This window comes from Channa argus, chromosome 8 (assembly GCF_033026475.1).
Source record: "Channa argus isolate prfri chromosome 8, Channa argus male v1.0, whole genome shotgun sequence".
NCBI lineage: Eukaryota > Metazoa > Chordata > Actinopteri > Anabantiformes > Channidae > Channa > Channa argus.
The window spans coordinates 25,610,588-25,634,759 of record NC_090204.1 but is presented as its reverse complement, the minus strand read 5'-3'; the positions used below and the strand labels follow the sequence as shown (position 1 = coordinate 25,634,759).

Here is a 24,172-nt window from a genome sequence, read left to right as displayed (position 1 = left end):
CCTTTCATTATGTCTGACCGTGGCTGTTGAAGCTCTGGACCTGGAGGGGGATACCCGTCCATCAGCTCTCGGCAGGCTCAGCCACACTACGTCTTTGAAGAGAGGGGGCAGCCTGCGAACACCGAGACCTAGCAGTGAGTACCACATTGCTTTACGGATGCTCCCACACGTTCGGTGTCTGGGAGGGGCTTCCCTTGCCTGAGGTAGTCTCTTATTGTGCATTTGTTTGTTTGTGAGTGTGACACTTTTGCCATTTACAGTGAGAAGGGGATTCACATATAAGAGTGTAAAGGAATTGTGGTGAATCTCTTTACATCAGGCGATGCGCTAACAGCACAAACAGAAAACAGCCTGCTGTGCCAGGAAGTTCAGCAGGTTATTCTTTGAATAACATGTGTTGTTATATTTTATACTCAGTGGCATGTGCTATGATATGTCGTCTACTACTATTTCTAAGTCTCCCATAAAATTGTATTACAGCTTTAGATGACAATGTGGAGAGAGGGAGTTTTTGTCATGTGTGTATCTTTGTTCCAGCCTGGCGCATAGAAACCCCACAGCAGGTGCAGTTTGTGGAGAAGCTGTCAGATGTGGTAATTGGTCAGCTGCCCAACTTCTGGAAGCTTTGGATCTCTTATGTTAATGGAAGTCTTTTTAGTGAGGTAAAAATACCTGAAAGGTCCATGCAGTCAGAAGACAAATACACAATATAGTCAACCAGTCATTTCACTTAAATGTTTCACTATGTTTTCTCACTTTCCTCAAGTGGTTATAAATAGATTTTTTTGCCTAAGTTTTGAGAAATGCTTCTCTGAGAACTTTGTAACTGTCCCAATAAAATTGAAGTGAATTCTCTTGTGGTTGTCAGAGTGAAACAAAGCAGATATCCAGAAATCAATGGCACCACATCCTTTTAGAAACAAAATTCCTCTTATTGCTCACTACAGCTAAACAACACACAGACACATTTTTTTCACACATAATGCAGTGAAGGTACTGTAGTATATTATTTTCTGCAAAATACTTAAGTTATGGTCAATTAACATTGATGGTCCATACACTTGTTAATGAACAGTTAGCAATAAAACACAACATCAAAACATTAGAAATTGAGGTGATATGCTCGACATTGTCCCTGCTAAAAGCCATAAAAGCTGTAGCTGTAGCTTTGGCACTTTGGCATTATATTTTCGCATCATGGAGTAGTTTTACACTCTCTTTGAGTTGTCTACCAATGAAATTAAGAACAAATGTTTTCATTTGCAGACTGGAGAGAAATCTGGGCAAGTGGAGAAATCCAAGAAGAATGCCAGACAGAGACAGAATGACTTTAAAGTAAGTAGCTTTTCTGACACTTTTTATATGTTGTGCTTTTGTTGTTTGTATTTCTATTTTTAGCCAACAGTTTTCTTTTTAAATAGATGCCATAACTGCTGTTTTACGCACATGCTGTATGTTTTTTTTAGAAAATTATCGAGGATTTGAACAATCGACTTGTGAAGCTTATTCGGGGGGCAATCCTTCCCACTACTCTACCGCAGAATGACAGGAATGACTATGGAGGCTGGGAGACCAAAACTGATCTGTCTGGAGCTTGGCTTACACAAATAATACATACTGTCAGGTTTGGCTTGTTGGTTTTATCTCACTGATAATGTGCTAGAATGTTTGACTAGTGGCTATTTTAGTGACTGTTCTCTGTCCTTTTCTTTCTCTCATGTGCTTTCCTCCTCTGTCTCTCACCCAGGGGTTGTTATGAGGCTCTATCGGCATTGGAGATTCCAAACGATTTGCTGCAGGCGATCCAGGATCTACTGCTTGAATTGAGAGTTCACTGCATCATGATGACTCTGCTGCACACCACTGAAGGTGAGGCCAAGATTGTTGGAAGATGGATGCTAGCGCGTGTTGTTTCTGTTGTAAATTTCTAAAATATCAGTTTAAAGATGTTGTAGCCATAGGCACACAAAGTTTTATTGATTTCTTGTATACAGAGCTTTTACAAGTGTCTTTTTCTTAACAAAAAAAGTGATTTTAAATATGTAGAATCAGTGTGTTAGTATTATTTATACTACTAAAGATATGTGGAGGTAGGCGTTAGAGCAACAGGAATATATTGTAAAAGAGTACTGTAGTTATCAACGCAAACATATTTTTTGCGTTGATAGCAAGTTTAATTGGAACTGTCATTCTGAAATCACAGTTTGATTTGCGTCCGTTGGAGCTTGTATTGTATCATTTCCTGTTAGTTAAAAAGGAAAAGGGACACAATTTCTTGCATACTAACTGCAAAAACAGTACACTAAAATAAATACTTAAATGACACATGTATACACATTGTATGTAGCATAGAACTGGGAACAAGCAAATATTTGTATTTTATTAAATGTGAAACTTCCTTCTTGGGAGGACCGGACAAAGGGCAAGATTACAATTCTTCAGAATGTAAAAATTAATAATACAAACAAAGAATAATATGAAAAGCAGCTAAACTGTCTCAAGTCTCCTCGACACAGGGGGGATAAAAATGTCACTTGTAGGCACAAGGTTTTCTTGGTGGTCAGTATCCGTAATGGTCACCTTAACCTCATATAACTTCTAGGGTAGTAATGGAGAAAGTGTTATGAGACCAAAACCAGACATGCTCAGTTTCATTTGTGGTTAGACATGGTCATTTTGAGAAGAGTGACTACTTTTCACTTAACTCTCCCCCACACTCACACTTAAATTGTGGTCTGGGGAGAAGGAATGTGATTTTATATCACATTGTGGTTTACCCTCAGAAACTCTTTATTCTGTTTATATTTTCATTTTAATAACCTTGTATGAAACTGATCATACTTCATATACAGAAATGATTTTTGTTTTTGTTTTGGAGTTCAATAGACTGCAGAGAGCTTTCAAGTAATTGCCCTTTCAATTCAAATGTTGTGCCTTTTGTGCAATTAGATATCAAGAGGCTTGCTGAGAAGGAGGACTGGGTTGTAGATAATGAGGGAATCACCAGCCTGGTAAGGATATGTTATTGCATCAAGCAGTGCTTCATGGTTCATAATGAAAAAAATCAGTTTTACCTTTTTAGTAGGCAGCGCAGATGTGTAGGCATTTTTCTTGTGGTGTTGTTTAAAATGAATTGTTTTAACCCATGTTGTGTCAACAGTTGCTATTTCTTTAAAGGGAAAATTGTAAGACGTTGTTATTGTGCAGTCCGTGTAAATGATTTTGTGTTTCTGATGTTGGTCTGTATTTGCAGCCTTCACAGTTCGAACAGTGTATGGTCCAGATGTTACAGTCGCTTAAAGAGCCCCTGGAAATCAAACCTGGAGAAATGAATGTAAGAGAATCCCCTGCAGTAGTTGTGGTGCAAACCATAATTGCAAAATGATTTGATATAATTTGTGTTTAGTGTTTTCAGGGGCATCTCTGCATCAAGTGCTCCATATTAAAAGGTTAGCTGTCATAGGCACACTAGCCAATTACAGGTATTGATAAAATGTCATAGGTCAGAGGTTACTGCACTGTAATTACACACATTTAAGCTGTGACAATTGCAGAGGATAGATTTTCTTAATGCATTAATCAAAAACAAGCCACATGAAATCACATCAGATCATCAGGTTCTCTGAGTTGCAGCTGCAGTTACGAATACTGACACTGTAAAGAGATGAACAATTTACACTTTATGTGGTCAGTAAACTCATTTGGATTTCCACAGAAGGAGAGTCATCATGATTAATTGTAATGATTAGATAACAGTTATGATAAGAACTTTTAAATGTAATCTTGTAGCCCTATAATTATTAGTTAATTTATTTTTCACTCAGTTCAACTCAGTGTAGTCAGCTCTGATACAAACAGTGTAAAACAGATTGTTGTACAAAAAGTCTGCATGTATTATTTAGGCAAAACTGATGCATTATCTTGTGTCATTTTCTTTAGGTGTTGCAGATAGAGCAGGTTCAGGATCAGGCTGCAGAGCTGAGTGTGAACATCATGAGGGTAAGGTCACTGAGCCTTCCGCCAAAATGACAAATTGTATGCCACCAGGGATGTTTTAAAAAATAATGTCAGATTACAATGTCCGAAACAGTATGTAGGACTAGTGCATAGACTTGTGAGAAGCCAGCTGTATGGCCAAAGTTTGTTCATTAGTGTCCTACATTTTCAAGGTATGAAAGGGCCCAAGTTTTTATGAGTTAGCATCTTAGTTTTTCAGTCAGTCTTTTTATGTATGTAGTTTTATGTACGTCATCCCCCACACTGTGACATGTAGTGGACTTGCAGGACCTTTGTTATTGCATTGTGTAGCAACCTGAGAAACACTGTAAAAAACTCTTCATTGTTGAGACATCTTCTATACAGTATTGTCCCTTGCAGTCACCTGTTTGACTCGTGCCTAATATCTAAACTCAGAGTCAACTAAGTGGATGTATAATGTGGATAACAAATGAATGCGACAATTAACTAATCGTTTTTTTTTTTTGTTTGTTTGTTTGATTTGCCTTGCAATGATGTCCATGGATTCAACTCAGGTTTTCATCAAATGCTTGGAGAAACTGAGCACGACGACTGATGGGGTCGTTGACACATCTCAGTATGTTTTTCTATGACTTTTTTGGATTTACATTCTTGATAAAAGTTTGTTTAAAAGACATGATAAAATCTCCTGTGTGCAGCAACATGGCAGTCGACTTGACCTCTCCAGATCGTTTTGTCAGTGTTCAAGAGGGCTTCAGTCCAACATCTGTAAGCATGATTTTTTTTTTTTTTTTTGTTTGGGGTTAATACACCTGAAATCATACATCTGGTGCCTGCTAGCATCACCAAAGCGTGGGCTCTCCTCTACACAACAAGACAAACATGTGTCTCACTCATTTAAACCACGAAATGTTATCAGGCTGTTTCCTGGTTGTGGACAAGAAGCAGATATGTCCTCATTTCCTGTAACTTGTTTGAGGTACTAGTGAAGGGGGTTAAGTGCAGGGGAGGAGGAGGATGAGGAGGAAGAAGAGCTCGTTGTAGTGTGCTTCTGGTAAAGGGAAATAGAGCAAGGTGCAGAAGGGGTTTCCCCAGCCCCAAATATGAGAAGCAGGGTTTAGGCAGCCCGATACGCCGAAGTGAAGCTGACCAAAGTTAAGAATGGTGTCACTCTTGTTATAAAGTTGTGTTTATCAGTATATACAAACCACCTGACTGATTTTAGAGAACATCTGCCCAGTGAAGCCTCTTATCTTGTTTGTAGGTCTGTAGTCTTGGTTAATAAGCATGTAAAAAAACAAATTGATGCAAATGACAAAATCAAATTTTGTCAAACTGTAGGCTAACCAATCTTTCATTGCTCCAGTCCCTATTTGTGTGCTCATGCTTATTAACCGGTATGTATTATTGTGTGTTTATGTTTTTGTCTTTTGTTTGTTTGTTTGTTAGTTTTAGTCCCTGGAAGTTTAAAAAGTTAGGATTCTTTAATTAAGACTTTTTAGGCAAATTAGGAGATTTTACACAAACGGTGTCCTCGGTGTCCTCTGTCCTCAAGGTCGTTTAAGAAAAGGAGAACATTTTATGAAACTGGGCATGAACTTTACAAAGTGGGGTAATTTTATTAAAAGTAACCAACAAATATTTTGAACAGAGAAATATTTAGAAAAGTGGAAACATTTTAAGTATTAAAAATATAAATGTTTTAGAAAAAATAGGATATTTTTGGGAAAATATCTCTTACTGAAAACCAAAAACATTTTGATAAGGATGGAAGTGGAAGGGCACTTTGACAAAACATTTTAGGAAAGTGAGAACATATTTGGTAAGTGGGGAGTGTTTGAGACAGTAGAGAAAGATTTGGAAAGCTACAGCGGCTCATTTTTAAAAGCAAGGACATTTCTGTAAAGTGAGCACATTTTTGTTGTCTTTTCATGTCTTCAAAGTGAAGACTAAATCTCCCTGGTCCTTACTTTGAGGTAAGACATTTGGGGTGTTTTTTTACAGTAGACAGCAGTGAATGTGCCATGTTTTTTAGAGACATCCTAAGTGTCAAAAAAAATTTTTGTGTATGTAGGAGCAGCGTCTGCTGATCATTCTCAGTAACTGCCAATACCTGGAGAGACACACCTTCCTGAACCTGGCCAATCACTTTGAGAAACATGGCTTTACAGGGACAGAAAAGATCACACGAGTAAGTACCACATTTCTTACCATTTGGTTACTACAGCTGTGAATTGTAAGGACTTCAGATAAAAAAGGCAGTACTCAGCTCTGTCTCACACGGTTGATGAGAAGTGTCTTGTCATTAACAAAGCTGAGCAGAGATGCTGAATGTCCCTTATATTCTTCTGAGCAGAGAAATGACTGTTTTCTTCATAAAATAATAATAGTAAAGGTTATTTTTTTGAAAGATCAGTTGCACATTGAAGTCTTGTCTCTTCTTCACACATACACACTGACACACTCACTGAGCTGCACACAATGACTAATGGCTGAATCACAAAGCAGAGAAGTATTCGGTTAGTTTTCCAGTAAAAACAGGTGATTGTTTTTCTTTGAAAGATTGATTTAGTCTGCTTGTGTTGTTTCTTTAATATTTAGAAAGCAGAGTGGGTAGAAAATTTGTCTAGATTTATATCTTCAGATATTAACATAGCGATGAACATGACTATAAGAAATAAGAATTCCCCTCTTATACATTAACCACACAAGTGTCTAACTGGTGTAGTAATGCCCTCAAACATTACCACTGTAAAATGTACAAACTACTGTAAATGTCGTGAACACTAAAGCAGTTACATGTTATATTCTGAATAAAAGTTTCTTTCAGCTTTTTTTGATGGCATAAGTACGTAATATCCTAGACAAAAATTTTATATAATAAATACTAATGTTGAGTGGAGTCATGTGTCATGATACCATATTAGTTGTTTTATAAAGGTTGAGCAGTTGATTTTGAGATGCACCATCTAATTTATATCATTGTAAATTGAGGATCTTTAGGTGATGACAAAAAGCAATTTGGAAACATCACCCTGTGAAATTGTGCCCCTTTGTTTCCATGAAGGGATGTGCATGTTCAGTACTGTTTAGGGATGTAAAAAGAGAACGGGATTCAGCAGACTTGGCTGCCTTCTTTTGTTGCTCCATGGTCCAGTTGTGATACTCACAGGCCAACATGGGTCGGACCAGACTGCAGCTCCATTTACATCAAAGTGCAATGCACTGTGTGTTTTGATACCATTCTAGCAAAACCAACATTACCTTTTTTTGGTACTTTTTGCTACTATAGCTATTCTGCTGGATCAGAATACATGGACAAGACCTTCACTTCCTTCCGCATCCAAAAGTCGAAGTTGCTTCACATCCACATACGCTTGCCCATGTTTCCTGCTTCCAACACAAACTGCTCACCTGCCCTCTAATACATCCCACCTACCACCACATGCCGTTGTAACAAGATGATGTTATTCTTTTCAACTGTCAGTGGTCATAAGGTTATGGCTTATCACTGTAGATATCATGAGACATTCAAGAGATATAAAACTGTATATACGGTGGGCCTGAAAGTTTGTGCACAGAGGGGGAATCGCCCACAGCAATAAGTGTGAATGCATCTGATACTGAAAGTCTCCTGATGTGTCCTGCATGCATGAAAGAGCAACTCTGGACATTAACCAGAGTTCATGTGAGAAAACTGCTATAGATGTTCACATACTTTTGCTGCACACAAATAATAATGATTGTATACTTTCCTTAAGCAAATAACTTTAATAACTAACAATTTGTTTCATATTCGTTAGATTGAGTTTTCTTTGATGCAGAAATAGAGACATTTCTGAAGCATTTGCAACCTTTCAAGAACCATTAAATTCACAGTATATTCTTAAATTGGCGTACAAAACTTTTGTGTCTGTTGATGTATGTGTCCTGCTTAGGGTCACAGATGCCAATGAAACAGTATTATGTACCAAACTTTTTATGTACTAATCCAATGTTCTGTGGTTACATGATCTGTCCTTGAAACGCCAGGTCAGTGTGGATACTGTGCGGGATCTGGACAGGAAACTGTTTGAAGCCTATATCGAGAGAAGAGCTGACCCGATTGCAGGCTCTCTTGAACCTGGTATCTATGCTGGATACTTTGACTGGAGAGACTGCCAAACACCCACAGGTATCAAAGAGCAGAGGCACATTCAGTACATTTTCCTTATATGTCACAATGATAAAACCTGGGATGTCAGGGTTGGACAACTAGGGGTGGGTCCACCCACATTAACCACTAACTGACCCCAGCATTGTCATGAAATGCCTCTGACAGACCTGTGTGATCTGGGTTGTTGTGGTTCCTATGTGTCATGTGTAAAGTACAAGTCTTTGTTGGATTACTGTAAAGACTAATGAGATCATTCTATTTGTCCCCCGTTTAAGATCTCGTGACATTTTGGTTTAGCTGTGGGGGGTTGCAGCAATGTGTGTGTAGATGAGTTCAGTTGGACTTTTTGCTCACCAGATGCACTACAATCCCAGGTGAAACTTAAGTGCATATATGTGGTTTACCTTAGCACAGGATGTGAAGCAACATGTGTGAGATCTAAGTTAATTTTCAGAAGGCCAGCAGATTATTACTTAGTTTTAAAAGGCAGCATTGATCGAAAGTTGGGCCTTTCTCTGGTTTGTTCCTGTCGGTGAGAGTTTGTGCGTTGGGCTGTATGTGAAAGAGGAACATTTTGGACAGTAAACCACAGTTCTAGGATATGATACTTTCACTTGTTGCACTTTCTGTATGCGACTCGTGTTAGCGTGTGGGTGCTGCAAGGCATTAAAAATTCAGTTTCAGTGTGTTGTTGCTTCTTCATGTTGTTTTACTGTTAGAGTTTACTAAATGTTGTATTTATACTTCCAAGAAGAACATTAACTATGGTCTCTACTGATCCTTCTGGCTGCACCGAGCTGTGTGTCTGGAGTATTCCTTTACATTGGTTTCTGTTGCTCTAAGACCCTTTATAGAGTCAAATGAACAATGATCATTAAGCAGAATGAGTAATGATTTTTCTCACTTAGTCACATTTCAACACAAATGATGCTGGTTCTGATCAGTTGTTAATCATCAACACTATGGACATTTCACAGAAACGTTACCTACCTGCTTTGATCAGTTATGGTGTTTATTCTAAGTGTAGCTCGTTAAATAAAACATGACAACACTAATGTAGGCAGCTCAGCTCCGGTTAAGACCTACAGTACAAAGACTAGTCTGCTGACTTATTTAATTTCAGTGTGCTGGTTCTCTACAATCGTGGATAATTAAATGTTGGGTGCTTTTGTTGGTGAACTGGTATTTTTTGCAGTGATTTCGACATTCAGAGCTGCGTATCCTGCGAGGTGCCACTACAATTCCAGGGTTTCAGTACAATTTATTTATTTTTTATTATTATTTCAATACTTTTACTTTAGGAATGTTAAAAGGTCAGAGCCAAGCGTATCTGGTGACCTCCATTTATCTAGCATTCAAATTACAATGTGATTTCCAAGACAAGCAGTCACTTGTTTCGAAAAATCCAGGATCTATCAATCTTTATATCTCCATCATCTCAGATCTGATACTCTGATTAAATTGTTATCTTTAGATTTTATTTTTATGTTTATATGTCAAGTTCTTATGCACAAGTTCCTAATCTTGCATGGAGTATCTGGGATGAAAGCAATTTTCCCTCAGGGTTTAATAAAGTTTTCTGATTCTGATTGTGGGGCTACTGTCATCTTCAAAATCTGTGACGTGCACACTCTAACGTCACCAAGTGTACCTGGAGTTATGATCTTAAGTATGTGGTGCACTTTTCTCCTTCAGGTGTAAGGAACTACCTAAAGGAAGCGCTGGTCAACATCATCACTGTTCACGCTGAGGTACGACCAACCTACACACCTGCTATACACCTTTTGTATTTTTATTTTAATCCATGTTAACACAGTTTTTATCCCTTCATTTTTTGTGTCTCAGGTGTTCACAATCTCTAAAGATCTGGTACCTCAGGTTTTATCAAAAATTGTTGATTCGGTTGCAGATGAGATGTGCCGCCTTATGCAATGTGTGTCGTCCTTCAGCAAAAACGGAGCCCTGCAGGTACACGCATGCACACACACACACGCGGCTATAGGCCATTTTCTCACTCATAATAAGACCCTGACTCATAAGTCGACCCCTGCACTAGAAGGGGATTTTCCTGTCGTTTGTGATAATGCCGTATTTCAGTCGAGCTACCAACTGCTGACAGTTGAATGTGTTCATCACTCTGTTGTCGTTTTTTTGGTAACTCCTCCTCAGGCTCGACTTGAACTCTGTGCTCTGAGAGACGCCATAGCCACATACCTAAACAGTGAAAGCAAGTACGTGCAGCACAAAGACACATTCACATAGTGGCAGAAATGGGAACTCGCACATGTGCCTGGTGATTTATGGTAGTGAATGTCAGACATAAATCTTAGCAGTCGCACATCCCTCTCTACAATCCCTATTTATGTTAGTTGGTGGGTTACACAAAGGAAGTGAAAGTAATCTGGTTCTGCTGTGTGCATACTGTGTGGTGTGTATGTGTGTGTGCGTGCATGTTTGTGTGGTTAGGTCAGTGCACATAGATACTTTTGAACTGTATTTTTTGGTTTTTACTGTGAATAAATGTATTAAACAAACCTTAAATGTCTTGTTCTAGTGCCAGCTTCAAACTAGCTTTGGATGCCCTGCCTCAGTTACAGAGCGGAGCCGATAAGAAGTGAGTCTCATACTGGTCCCTGTTGCTAATAAAAAGGAATTGTGACCTTTGGGTGTTTGTTTCATGATTGAAAGATTAATTTCACATGATTCATGCGAGGTTTTTTTAATTTCTTTCACTAGGTTACTGGAAGAGCTGCTAAATAAGTTTAAGAGCAGAATGCAGCTCCAGCTCACCTGCTTCCAGCCGTCCTCCGTCCATCCCATCAAGAGATAAACTCAAACTGCCCTGACTACTGCTATTCTGCACTGTCTTTGTTTCTTATCTATGTGGAATCATTTAATGAACTTTAACTATATCTTTTCAGTTATCACTTTAAAAAAGATGAGTAAACACTCATCTTTTATTTTCAGTGTCACTTTCAATTTCTGCTTCACTATTTGAATCAAAATGTCTGTTCATCTAATCTTGTAGACACTAAATGAGTTGATTTCATTGTTACTGTGTAGGACAGTCCCACTTAAGTTGGTTATGCTAATCATGTACGGTCACTTGTGTAGCTCACAGACAGCGTGCCGAGTGGCTAACTTTTGTGTTGCTGGGTCAGCAGACTTTAAATATCTATGATACTTGGAGAAAATTGCTAAAGATTTAAAGTGACTGTTGATGCTTTGTCATTTTATCTCCAGAATAAACAATGGCATCTTCTAATGCAAACAGTCCTAAACCCAAGATATAATTAGTTGCTTGCTCCTGAGCTTTTGACCACATGTCATGGAACTCTAAGTACTTAAACTTCCTGCTGTTGTGAACATTTCTAGAGTGTCTTGTCCATTTTAGCTAAATGTAGTTTAACGTATCGGAGACTTACAGACAGAAATTGAGGTAACTTAAAATGGCAATTTGCTATTTTTTTTACTGTTTACATTTATAAAAACCTTAGTGGATGTGTATTTCCCCCACAGAGACACAATCCTCAGCATCTGAATCCAGATTGGCCTAAATGTACAGAGTTATGAAGTCATGATGATTAGTTGATGCCATCCTCAATTTTTTAAGAGAAACCACAAACAATTGGCTGATTTAAGAATGTTGTTATTAAAGTGCTACTCAGTTAGTCCTTGACCTGTCAACTAACCAACAAATAGAATTGGGGTTTTCTTGTTGCAGATAATCACTGTAAGTCTCCCCTTTCTGTAATTCAATAAAACTAATTAACTCCAACGGTCTAACCACCTCCCTAACATTGCATAGGTCTTCCTCATTCCTTCAAAACAGCTCTGACCCCCAGAATTCCACAGGACCTCTGAAGCTATCCTTTGGTATCTGGCACTGTCTTAATCAGCAGAGGGTAGGGCAGGGATAGTTGGAAAACAGGCAATACAGTGGCAATAGAGGACAAAGGTTGCCCACTGCCACTTTTCATCCTTTAGGTTGCAAGATAGAGCATCTGTAGATTGGAGTCCCATAGTTCACCCTGTGACCATCTCTTCCACCGGTAAAGGGTGTTGTCAGATCAGGCTGTTACCATTGTAGCATGGGAAGTCCTAACAAACTTTTTCTGCATCAAAACATCCCCACGCCCTGACAGTTGCGATTGTAATGCAATACTTAGTGTATATGGATGAAATTATGCTAAGACAGTCTGTTTTCATTTTGTATTCACTCAGTGTACTTCAGAGTAATCAACTGAGTACAAAAACACAGCTCTTTTATTTAAGACTGCTAGCAAAATTCATATTTTTTCACTGTGTTGCTTATGGGAAATTGTGCTACCTAATTTAAACAAATTCAATTCTATAAAAAAAAAAATCCTTTTTGCTCTTTCTTGCACTTGCACCTCATGAATTTTGAACACTTTTCTGTACGACTTTGCTTTGATTTTTTCTCCTTGACTTAGATTTTTGCTGCCTTATACCTCTCCTGTAACTTGGTTTGGATAAAAGCGTATGTTAAATGTAAATGTCTAACAATAGTTGTATGGACAGAGAGAACTTCATTAATCTGCATAGGCAAATGTTTTTGGACTGTGTCCAAAATCATCCCCTTAAACACTATAAATCAAAAACAAAACAACAAAGGTCTGAATACACACATTTAAACTGCCTTCATTTAAATAAAAACATTGATTCAAAAGTTGTATAGGCATCAGGAGTTGACTATAGAAGGAATCTGATGATCCTGTCATTGAGAGGAACGTTATCCCAACAGCAAAAAGAAGCGACTGTGGCGCAGGAACGTAGAGTGGTTGTCAGGTCAATCTCACAGTTGTTGGTTCAATCCCCAGCTCCTCTGTTCACATGTCGAAGTGTCCTTGAGCAAGACACTGAACCCCAACCTAGTTGCTCCCGGTGAGTGTTGGCTGCATAGCAGCTCCCCCATCGGTGTATGAATCTGTGTGTGATTGTGAGTGTGAATGGGTAAATAAGAAGCAGTGTAAAGCGCCTTGAGTGCCAATAGGTAGAAAAGCGCTATATAAGTGTAGACCATTTACCATTTACAACACTTATTAACAAACCGTTAGCATAACCTGGATTGTCTTTCTTTTTTTTTTTCTTGAACACAGCATGAGCTTTCTTTGACTAATTTAATTTAATTAATGTTGATCTTCATCAGTCACAAATGGCAAACACACCTTTAGCTGATAGAACACAATCGCAATCTGTAATGTCTGTTGGACAAACCAGAACAGAGGCGTGGTTTAGAGCTACCATGACATAAATCCACTGATGCGGCAGCACAGTGACCCTAAACACTGGAGTAAATCTACTACAGAATGACTTCAGAGACACAAAATCCACCTTTTGGAGTGGGCTAGTCAGAGCCCAGACCTTAACACAATAGAGATGCTGTGGAATGACCTTAAGAGCCGTTCACACCGAAGGTCCTAAGATTATGGCTGAGCTTCCAGGAAGAATGGTCCAAAAGTCCTCCTAATTGTTGTGCAGGCCTAATACACAAATACAGGAAGTTCTTGGTTGAGGTTACTGCTGCCAAAGGTTCATCCATTTGTTAAAATGTTAAGTAGTTTTCCACCATTACTTTGTCTAATGGGTGTGTTCAATAAAGACATGAAAGATCATAACTCTGTTTTATCAGCTCAAAGATAATGAGTTTGCTGATGTTTGTGACTTTGCCAATTTTTGCAGAAAACCAGGAAATGAGTTGTTCTTGCAGCTGTATAACAATTTAAATTGCTTATATATTGATGAGAGTTGCAAAATAACTTGCAAACTTGCAAAAATAAAACTAAACCTGCACAATACACCAGTATAGACAAGGTCTCAGAGTGGTCAGTGCAGGGTATACTTGTATGCATGGTATCTTTTTAAACATAATATGGAAGCTGCACAGAGTCGCTCACTTGGTTAAAAAGTACTGATGTTGAAATTTCTGCAGAGATCTCGCTTATGAGTATCCTTTAGTCTTTTCTGGATGTGTGTCACACTCATGAACCAGTTTGTGTTAACTCATATTTGCAGTTTGCTTGCACCGTGGTTCAAAGCAGCGGGTTTATACATTCATCTCTGGAGCTCCTGCTCACCAGTTCAGTCACGCTGTCTGGCATGTTAGCGTCTGGTCTCAGGGAGGAGATGGAGCTCAGGGCGTGTGCAGGGTGGGGTTGGTGCAGGCCGTTATTCGGGCAGCCAACAGAAAAGGCTGCAGCTGAATCCAGAAGGAAGGCAGCGGCAACAGAAAGTGTGATTACTGCCGTGGGTGGAACGCCTCACAGAGCGAGCGGTGTGATTGTGGTGGGACTAGTCACTCAGGCAGAGAAAAGATGGTGACACTCCCACACCTCAAATGAGAAAGTTTTACTAGTCATTACAAGAAGGGTTATCTGAGGACACTGTGAACATGCTGTTGTTTTTTTAGCAGGAGATGGATGACCCATTTAAGCTTTTCAACATCCAAGCTACACCTGTTTGTCAGTTATCTTTGAGCTACAACTTTCTGGTGTCTCATTCATGCACCTCAGACTTTTTTTATGCCTCAGTTTCCCATCTGCATGTAGGGGAAGGCCATGCAGGGTTGGCAGTAGTTGTTTTGATTGTCTGTGTTCTAAACTTAGCTCTCTGCCCTCCCACGGATTCATTCACAAAATATGTTCAAAGCCTCATCCGTTCTCCACCAGCTCTGTGTTTACAGTAAGAGAGGTGAGAAGGGGGAGTTTTTTTGTTGTTGTTTTTAATTCATCGTTACTCTGTTCCGTTCAGGAGATGATGACGAGACCTGCAAGAGCCTAAAAGACGCAAAGGCTTTGATGTGATTTTTATTCAACCTGAGTGGGTAAATAAAAGGATGGAGAAGTTTGATACATCAGAGAAAATTCGACTGTGCTCACTTTGGGTGGAGAGTAAACGTCATTGTTTTTCAGGCAGATGTTGTGCAGCTGGATTTATAGAAAAACAGAAACACGATTAGTAAGAAAGGGAGTCACATCTCAAAATGGAAATATGTGGCATTTCATTTGTCTTGGTTTTAAAACACATTACAATGTAGTTTGATAGTTTCACAGTGAATTACTTCACAGTACCAGCAGTTCTAACTTTTCCTCCAGGTAATTTTTTAAACTGGGTTTTATGTGTTCATGCTCCACTGACAGTGTTTGCCCATAGGAGCAGGTACAGCTCTTGACAAGAGCAGAAGTAATGTCTTAGCTGCTCACACCTACAGTACGGTGTGTTAGAAACCATTTAGTGAACATTTGCACGTAAACTAGGTGCTAAAGTGCTTTTTTTCCAATCAGGCAACAGTGTGTGAACTTGTATATGACATTGGTGCATTATTTCCGGTGTGGTTTCATAGGCCAGGTTTCTGATATGTTAAAGGTAACATGTTGTTATGATTGTGATTGGATAAAAGTACCATTATTCCTGACTTTTGCTTCAGAAATTGAAGCTCTGGTGTGTGATTTCTCCGCTGGCTGAGGAAACGAGTGCATTCAGGTGTCTATCTGCTAAAGAAAACACAGTGTTTTGTGAGCTTCTGTTTGGAAAAAATGCACATTTTCTTACTTTGTGTTATCGTGATTCTAATATACAAAAGACCACAAATGTTACTGATGAAGTGATGTCCCAAAGAAGCTGTTCAGTGGCAACAGGACCTGAATGGCTTCTTCAGTTCTGACTGTGACTTCTGTGTTTTTGCCATCTGTGGTCTGGTGAAGTTGCCAACACCTTAAGGAGTGTTAAGGTCACAAGGGGACGATCGTTCCACCCAAACACCACATGTATTAAAGTGTCAACAGCTAAACTGCCTAAATGATGGTTGGTCCAGTTGATGTAGATGACCTCCTTTACTCCTGCTTCAGTCCATGTGTTGTCTTTGGATACAATGTGCACATTACTGTTCTCACATATACCAGTGTACCCTACAGAGATTTGAAGTTAGTCCTACAAGATTAGTAATTTGCGGAGCTTGTAATTTCATACCGATGGCTAGCTGAAGGGCTGGAGCAGATCCATTCAAAGTCTTGTGCTGAGTGCATACTGTGTCTTTAAGCACTAAAGGTGATCTAATGCTTTTTTTTTGCTATTTAGCAAAGACAAATGCAACAGTGTGCTGGACATCTTTAATGGTCAGGGCTTTTTCATGCAATGATTTACTGCTTTTCTGTGGTAACTGTTACAAATTTGATATTGATGGATTTGAAGGAACATTTAACTCAATGGTTAGTTGTTCTGATGCACTGTGGAAAGGCAGCAGACTGGTTTTCAGAGTAAGTTGATTTTAAAAACAACCTCCTTGGGGAGATGACACCTTCCTTTCTCTTCTTGTAAATTATTTCATGGCAGTGACAGAATGTATTTGTGGCTTTTCTTCATGCTTGTTTTCCATGAAAGTGGAAACAAGACTCTAATCTATGAGTAAAATCCAGGAAGGGTTTCTCTCTAGCACAGCACGGAAAGCGTGGCCAACCTCTTCCTCTCTCTCCACCTCTCGTGATGTCACCACTTTGTTTGTGATAGCGTCGTCTTTGATTAACCAGCTTCATCCTGCATCTGAACCACACTTCCTGTCCATACGTGCACACAGTGCTGACGTTACCCAGAGAGCTCTCACAGTTATGAACAGAGGATGTCACACACGTTTACAACTATTTATATTTATTTATTGGTTTGCTTTTTTTGGAACATGTTAAAGAAATAAAAAGCTAAAAACATTTTCTCAGATCTTATGCACACTTACCTCTATAAAAATACATCTGTGAAATATTAGGTACAAAAGTAAGTTGGAAAAGCTTATCTAAAATCACTTCCCTGAGAGTTTCCCTCGCAGCCGGGCACAAGGCATTATTCATAATTTATTTAATGATGCTTATAGTGTCTCCTAGCAACAAAAAAATCTAAATTATTTACAAGAAAAACTTCCTTCTAGTTTGGAATATTAGGAGATACGTGTATTTGCTTTGGATGAGAGGCCCGAAGTCCCAGGTTGCACAGTGGATATGAAGCTGGAACCAGCAGCCGATCAGCGAAGCTCAGAAGCTGAAAAATCCTCCTTCAGAAACTCTACAAATCTCATGCGTTATGTTGGGGCAGGGTCTTGGGTTAAACTAAGCCAACCAGCTGCAGGCCACACAGACTTGACAGTAGGATCAATCTCTCCATCGCACTCAAGCCAACATGTCAAACTATATGGAGCACACAAACTACTTATACAGTTCTCTTCAGTACAATCACCTAAGCTGTCAGTTTGCTCGCAGAGGAAGTATTAAGAAAATAATACTATAAATTTGTTTCAGCCACACACACAAGCATCATGCTCACTAAATGTCCATTGTGTGTGTGAGAATCCTTTGGTTGCAGAGCGTTCTGCTCTCGTGTGTGAGAGCAACAGTCACATGAACCCGGACAGGTCACTCCTGCAGGCTGCTGCTGTGATGGTGTGTGATGGCCCTCTGGTAATCCTCGGAGGCATTTATGTGCTCCGCAACTCCCGGGTGCTCGTAGCCGCGGTAGTAGTGGCCGCCTGTCTGCTGGGCGTAGTAGAGGAGCTGCCGAGCGAACAGTGGCTCCACCTGCAACACAGGAAGGTCAGAGAGGTCAGTGAAAAGCTCAAATTCGAAAGCTTAAAAAGTGAGTTCTCACTCTTTGCTTTTAACAGCCCCTCTGCTCTCACACTTTATGCTTAGACTAGTGTCTGTTCACAGCTCCAGAGCTGGATGAAGTTTGCTGTTTTCAAGCTAAAGGAAAAGTTGACACTCGAGTTCGTCCTGCAGACATTTGACACGTTTGTTCCTGCGGTTGAAAACTGCTCTTTTTTTAAAGAGGAAAGATGTGAAGCGGGAAAACCCATCTTGTACCCAATGACATGACTAATAATTGTCCTGAAAAATAGCTCTGAATAACTCCCCACACAGCTCCGATTATTTCAGAGATTCAGACCAGTTTGGTGTTTCCCTGATCAGATTGAGATTAAAAATCAGAATGCTGCTAGAAGAGTGCCTAGAAACTGCCAGTGTTGTGGCTGTGCATTGGTTCCTGTAATTCAACATCAGGGCTGCGACTAATCTTATTTAAACTGCCACGATTAAAAACTGGGCTGATTTTTTTAAAGCCCACACTTCTTCCATTTGACGCAAAACAAACACTGAGGCTTGGATTATTAAGTTGCTTCATCTGTAATGAAGGACTGATGGTCGTAGGATCAGTGATGAAAACCTACCAATCATAGCAACAGCCGCAGCAGTTTTTGTGTGGTCTGAATCAGGACTGTGACAGGCTTTGAAAGGAGAAATCCTGCTGCTTTTTTTGTTTCTGGGATTTTGGTTGAAAACTCTGGGGTCAGCTGAGGCTGAGAGATCAGCTTCTCTGATGTGGGGGGATGTGGAGGGTGGCATTAGACACGTTCCTACAGACTTTAAAATCTTAATTTTGAATCCCGTCTGAAGGAGACGCTGCGGGATCAGATCGTAGTGTTACAGTGTGGACAGTCACCTGGACAGTAAGGCTCCGTCTCTGTCTCTGCGGGTCCAGGTAGTCGTCTCCAAAAATCAGCAGGACCTGGAGATGAGGCAGTGGCCGGCCGTGGAGCCCATAGCTTTGAAGCTCTGGCAGTGGGGAAATGGACAATGAGACGTTAACATGACAACAGAACTGGTAAATTCAAATGATTTCAGAAGAATTTCACCTGAAATGCTTTGACATTTGGGTGGATGGGAATGGAAAGTCCTGGTCACACTGTGTATGCAAATACAATTAGCTGACACTATGCACAGCTGGGGCTGCTTAAGCATGTGGGTGGGGATGATGTGTCTGTGTGCAGGTCATGTGACTGACACCTTATTACTAAGTACCACAGCGTATTGGCATCGGGGGCTTTTGTTTTCCTGCAATTGGGTTCTGAGGTGGCATTCATGTGGACTGGCTTCCAGTAAATGAGCTGTACTTGTCAGACTCTCACTGCTCAAAGATGCTCAGCCCCACTTTGTTCCTCACATGTGACTCTTCTAAAACACCTGATCTTTTAAAAAACCCTGACCTTTCCCCTGATCTGAGGGTCCTGTCAGGATCCTTTGAAGCCATCTGGATCAGTCTGTATACCTTTTTGTTTTACCATTTGATATTTTCACTCAAAAGCACACGTTCTCACTCTGCTTATGTTTTACTGAAAGAACTGACAAATAAATAACTCAGACACGAGCCAAACAGTAACAACATCTTATCATTGAGACACATATGCAGTAAAGTGAGTGTGGTCCTGATGGGACAGTTACACCTGAGCAAGCCCCATCCTTCAGTGTCGTCCTGTCCCGCACTTTGCTGAGGACTAAGGGCCACTCAGAGCTGTGGCTTTGTGGACAAATGAAACATGGTCTCACCTGTGAGGTAGTCCTGTGTGTGGAGGAGCTTAGTGGTCACTTCTCTCTCCAGCTTGTTGGGCTTGTCTCCGTACAGGGACAGTCCTCCCTGCCAGTACACTCTGCTCTGACACTGCCGTCGAGCGTAGAGTCCATCTGTGCCCATCCACAGTAACACCCCCCTCTCCAGCGCTGACGGGGGACTGGGAGGACACTCGTCCGATCTCCTCTGGACTGAGAGGCCTTCCAGAGGCAAAGGGATGACCTCAGGCCTCCCAGGCTGCAGGTAGTGCTTCTCCTCTGGGGAGCACGGAGTGATGTGGCAGCCCTCCGGAGTGGAAGTGGTCACCTCCCTCACCAAAGTGTCCCGGTAGAACACAGACACGTGCAGGCGGTAGTCTGGACAGAGGAGACAAGAATACAGGTAAGTGGACAGGATGTTCTTGCTTTTTTTCAGCTTTCGATGCATTAATTTTTAAACATGTAAAGTTTAGAGCAACATCTTCTGCCGCTGACCACACAGCTGTAAGAATGAACAAGATTTAATTTGTTGGGACATAATGCTGGTCAATTTAATCCAGTCTTGCTGAAAAGGTAATTTTTATGTAATGATTAGTGTGTGAAACAGGGGCTGTTTGTTTTAGTTCCACTAACCTGGTTACTGTCAACATGCTAAACTCACCTTTGCCAGGAGCTGGACTTGGTTTCCGTCACAGACTGTGGTGATGGTTAAACACAGCAGTCACTGCTCTAACAGCAGCCTGGTTGGAGTTTTGCTAGAAAGCATTTGAGCTAAGGCCTAAACCCTACACTATAGCACTGCATCAATCAGACTTGCTATTGTATTTCATAGCGCCATCTCTTTCAGACAGGTCTCCAGTCAGTCTCGGGGACAACACAGAGAGACACACACAGACAGACAAGCATTCACACTTACACCTACAGGTGATTTAGTGTCACCATGTCTTCTCCCTTCATTAAAGCTGCAGGTGTTGTCCAATTGGTAACAAAACTGCACATTTTAACACCGAGCAGATTCAGATCGACTCCTGAGGACAAAATCTGTCTCTTTAAGTACTGGATGTTTGACCTTGTTCAGCATATAATCTTTAGGTGTATCGATACACGTCGACAGCTGGTTTATGCAAATGGAGAGAGTGAACCATGCAGGCTTTAAAAAACTCAGAGCAGCTTCACAATGATGACATGTCTGCTGGAGTCTGGGTTAACACGCGTGTGGACTTTATATTTATTGGGCCTGATCTATGGCTTTGTGCAAAAATATTCTCAGCTAAATAAGAGGATCTGGTCCCATGATCTGTGATCCCTGCTCACTGTGCAGTGTGCAGAGAAAGAAAGTGGAAAATGAAAGTGTTTTTTGTACCTGAAAGTGCCTCTGCTGATCTGATGCTGGCGTCCAGCGTGAAAGGGGACGGCTGGCTGTCGGCAGGACCGTACGAGTAAATGGAGGCTCGGAGCTGGTATCCTGTGCACACAAGCGAACGGGCACAGAGCTCAGCATGAGCACAAGACAAAGGTACGTGCACATAACTGCAAATATGTCAGCACCCTACCGTTCTCCATGGACGGGCCCTGCCAGGGCAGGCTGCGGGGGGGACAGGGACACTGAGCAAAGGGCAGCTCAGGGAGCGAGGCCTGCTCCGGACAGTAGTCCCTCCAGGTGCACTCTGGGGTGGCCATGTACTGTGGCATCTACAGACAGAGACAGGAGCAGTGTTAGACGCCCGATCTGCCCCCTTCCACAGGAACATCTAATTCTCCGTGACTGCAAATGTCTTGGGGAGCAGTTTACAAAGCACAGCTGTACATAAAGACTTATTAAACAGCAGAGGGAGGGTGGAGAAAACAGTGAATTTACACATAGAAGAAATGATCACTTTGAGATGTCTCTGTGTGTGAATTCCTGAGATTTCATCAGAGTGACAACAGAATAACTGGTGTCACCATCATGTTCTAAAGTGCTTTGATTGTTGTAGATAAATGAACAGGATGCAGTCAGCATCAGTGAGACTTGGAATGCTGGGAAGCAGCTGCTCAAGCTGTTCTGCTGAACTTCCTCACTGCGCTCTCTCTCTCTCTCTGTCTCTCTCTCTGTCTGTCTCTCTCTCTCTCTCTGTCTCTCTCTCTGTCTCTCTCTCTCTCTCTCTCTCTCTCCCTCCCTCCCCTTTCCCTTTACCACCCACTCATTTCCATGTGCATGAAAATCACCTGAGCCTGCAGGGCCGGGTAGGAGGTGTGGACCTGGTAGCTCATCGGACTCAGAGGACTGTCCTCCTGTCGGGGTCCTGAAGGCGAGACAGAAAAGATCAAGTACACACACAGAATTCTGCACAGACCTGAAGTTCCTGCCCTGACAGTCTGACCTTTACTAGCCACACACACTCGCACACACACACACTTTTCATCTGTTTGTGGTCACACACGTTTACTGTAACTTCAGTTTGAGCTGGAACTGACTTTTCTTTGCGCCCTCGGGGATGATGCGGTAAACTTTGTAGGGGTCTGAGATGTCCAGCTGGCTTCTCTCCACGAGCTCCTCGAAGTCATTGCTTTTGTTGAGGGCGCAGCGGAGGCGCGTCTTCCAGGTCGGCGGGTCCGGTTTGTCGATCCCCTCCCGAAACTTGCCTTTGAACAGCGCCCATGCCTGCAGACAAGTCACCGGTAAAAGTGGACAGGTGAGCCAGAGGGGAAAGGACTCGACGTTTTATTAGAGAGGAGGCAGGAGGACGTTTTTATACGCGTTGGGACTTCAGTAAGCGGATGGAGACAGTTCAATCTGTCACCGCGCAGTTTGATCATAACGTGTTTTTACAGACAACGTTGCCAAATGTTTGCGGACTCCAGCCTCTCACCTGCTGAACCTGTCTTCTCTGAATATCCGGGGTTCAGAGTCGGACAGAGCGGTTTTAAAGACAAATTCAGAGGCTTGGAGCGCATTTCCGGGACTTATTTTTTTAATTTTTTTTTTTTACCATGAATCACTGAAGCGTTGTATGCACGTTTCTGCACACATAACCACGGTTATCTGTGGTTTTACGCGCCGCAGCGACGCACAAAGCTTCAGTGAAATAAAGTTTTGAAAGTGAGTGACAGGGGGACGATGCCTTATTAACTCTGCGAGGTTTCAGCATCACCTGATGCTGTGCAGGAACTTACAGTACGTTTCTCAGCGGTCGGGACTGTGCTGGTACGGGCTCTTACCTTGAAAAGCGCGGCATCCTCGTCCCGGTTGTAGTCCTGTTTCCCGGCGTGTTTCCACGGTATCCTGAAGATGCTTTTCTCGTCGTTCTCCCACACCAGTCCGGGATATTTCCCGCAGTCCACCTGCTCGATGAGCCACTGGCGCAGCTTTCCGTTGCCGCTGCTCCCGGATCCTCCGTAATCCACCTCGGGGTTCATGTCTGCCCAGAAAGACACACCGTCAGCTCCTGTAAAGCAATTTGATGATCTGACAGACAACTATGAGTCTATCCAGGTGGGGGTACGCGCACTGAAGGTTAACCCCCCGCTCTCCCACGCAGACTGTGCGCCCTGGGAGCGAATCGAAGCGGTCTTACCTGTGAAACTCGAAACCCGTCGAGTTTTGGAATCAATCAGCTTCAGAAAGCCCTCATCATCACGGCGGGCCCGCTTAAATCCTCCTCAAGCCTATAGAGAGCAGCGGGGGGGCGGAGACAGAGCTGGGGATGCTGAGAGGACGCACCTGCTGCGGCCGGTTCTCTCTCTCTCTCTCTCTCTCTTTCTCTCTTTCTCTCTGACTCTCTAACTCTCTCTCTCTCTCTCTCTCTCTCTCTCTCTCTCTCTCTCTCTCTCTCTCTCTCTCTCTCTCTCCTGCGAAGCTTATCAGCGAGCACACAGCGGCCGATCTCCAGTAAGACACCGGGGGAAACCCTGTCGGCGTCAGCCTAAGTGTCACACGCCCGCACACGTGGAAAATCATGGCACGGAGACAAAAACAATTCTTTGAAATGATAAAGCCTTACGAAAAGTAGCCGTACAGTGGTCCTGCAGCAAAAACAGCAGCGCACGTTTTTCCCTTTGGAAGATTAAACAGAGAAAAGTGACGATGCCACAGTCAGTAACAGCAGATAAGATTATTCTAAAGTGTGTCACTGCTCGTTAAAGAAATCACATGCTGACAATTTCTCTGAAGGTTTGTGCACAATAAACAATCCAAATTCAAACGCTTTCTCGAGTAAAATAAAGTTATGAAAATAATATGAAAGTAACGTATTTAGTACTGAGTAATTTGAAGTAGAAAGATGCAATTTTTCAAGGTCATACAAAAACTACACAGTACATTTCAAGTATAAATGTGTAATAACTAATCATCGGCAGTAACAGTACTTCTTTGTATTATTGTTAACTGAGACTCATTCTGACAACTGAACCTACAGTACTGCATCAACTGAAGTAACACAGACTTGTAAAAGAGGCCATTTTGTGTGTCTTTAATCAGTTTTGCTTTTCTTGTTTGTAGTTTGTCTCTGTAGTTACTTTATGTCCCCAAGGCCCCTGTGTAATCCATCCATGGGTGTAAAGTAGAACCTCAAGTTAAGTACAAGTACCTAAAAGTAAGTGTACCATTATAAGTCATTGTAGGTACATTTACACAAGTTATGTACTTGAATGCATCACACAGATATCCTGCAATACT

At 41.4% G+C, this 24,172-nt stretch overlaps 2 protein-coding genes across 3 annotated transcripts in view; one reads left to right on the top strand and one right to left on the bottom strand.

Annotated features, from left to right (window-relative positions):
* exoc2 (exocyst complex component 2) overlaps window positions 1-12,828 on the top strand; it is a 46,741-nt gene extending 33,913 nt beyond the window's left edge. The window contains exons 12-28 of the mRNA XM_067512672.1: window positions 33-134; window positions 538-662; window positions 1,267-1,335; window positions 1,467-1,624; window positions 1,748-1,869; window positions 2,950-3,011; window positions 3,254-3,334; window positions 3,940-3,999; window positions 4,533-4,594; window positions 4,677-4,746; window positions 6,053-6,169; window positions 8,011-8,152; window positions 9,830-9,885; window positions 9,980-10,102; window positions 10,304-10,365; window positions 10,689-10,748; window positions 10,871-12,828. Coding sequence (XP_067368773.1) covers window positions 33-134; window positions 538-662; window positions 1,267-1,335; window positions 1,467-1,624; window positions 1,748-1,869; window positions 2,950-3,011; window positions 3,254-3,334; window positions 3,940-3,999; window positions 4,533-4,594; window positions 4,677-4,746; window positions 6,053-6,169; window positions 8,011-8,152; window positions 9,830-9,885; window positions 9,980-10,102; window positions 10,304-10,365; window positions 10,689-10,748; window positions 10,871-10,964 — 1,565 coding nt within the window. The 3' untranslated portion in view covers window positions 10,965-12,828. The remainder of the gene's footprint in view (window positions 1-32; window positions 135-537; window positions 663-1,266; window positions 1,336-1,466; window positions 1,625-1,747; window positions 1,870-2,949; window positions 3,012-3,253; window positions 3,335-3,939; window positions 4,000-4,532; window positions 4,595-4,676; window positions 4,747-6,052; window positions 6,170-8,010; window positions 8,153-9,829; window positions 9,886-9,979; window positions 10,103-10,303; window positions 10,366-10,688; window positions 10,749-10,870) is intronic.
* Window positions 12,829-16,787: 3,959 nt separating this feature from the next.
* LOC137131431 (interferon regulatory factor 4-like) lies at window positions 16,788-23,225 on the bottom strand. 2 transcript variants are annotated; one of them, XM_067512673.1, is made up of 9 exons: window positions 23,073-23,225; window positions 22,717-22,916; window positions 21,973-22,159; window positions 21,724-21,800; window positions 21,069-21,207; window positions 20,879-20,980; window positions 19,516-19,893; window positions 18,632-18,744; window positions 16,788-17,712 (listed from the first exon to the last, which is right to left on the bottom strand). In XM_067512673.1, the coding sequence occupies exons 2-9, from the start codon at window positions 22,912-22,914 to the stop codon at window positions 17,551-17,553; spliced, it is 1,356 nt and encodes a 451-aa protein (XP_067368774.1). In that variant the 5' UTR covers window positions 22,915-22,916; window positions 23,073-23,225; the 3' UTR covers window positions 16,788-17,550. The 2 variants fall into 2 exon arrangements, with proteins under 2 accessions (XP_067368774.1, XP_067368775.1); XM_067512674.1 differs by having other exon boundaries at window positions 22,717-23,199.
* Between the last annotated feature and the right edge of the window lie 947 nt (window positions 23,226-24,172).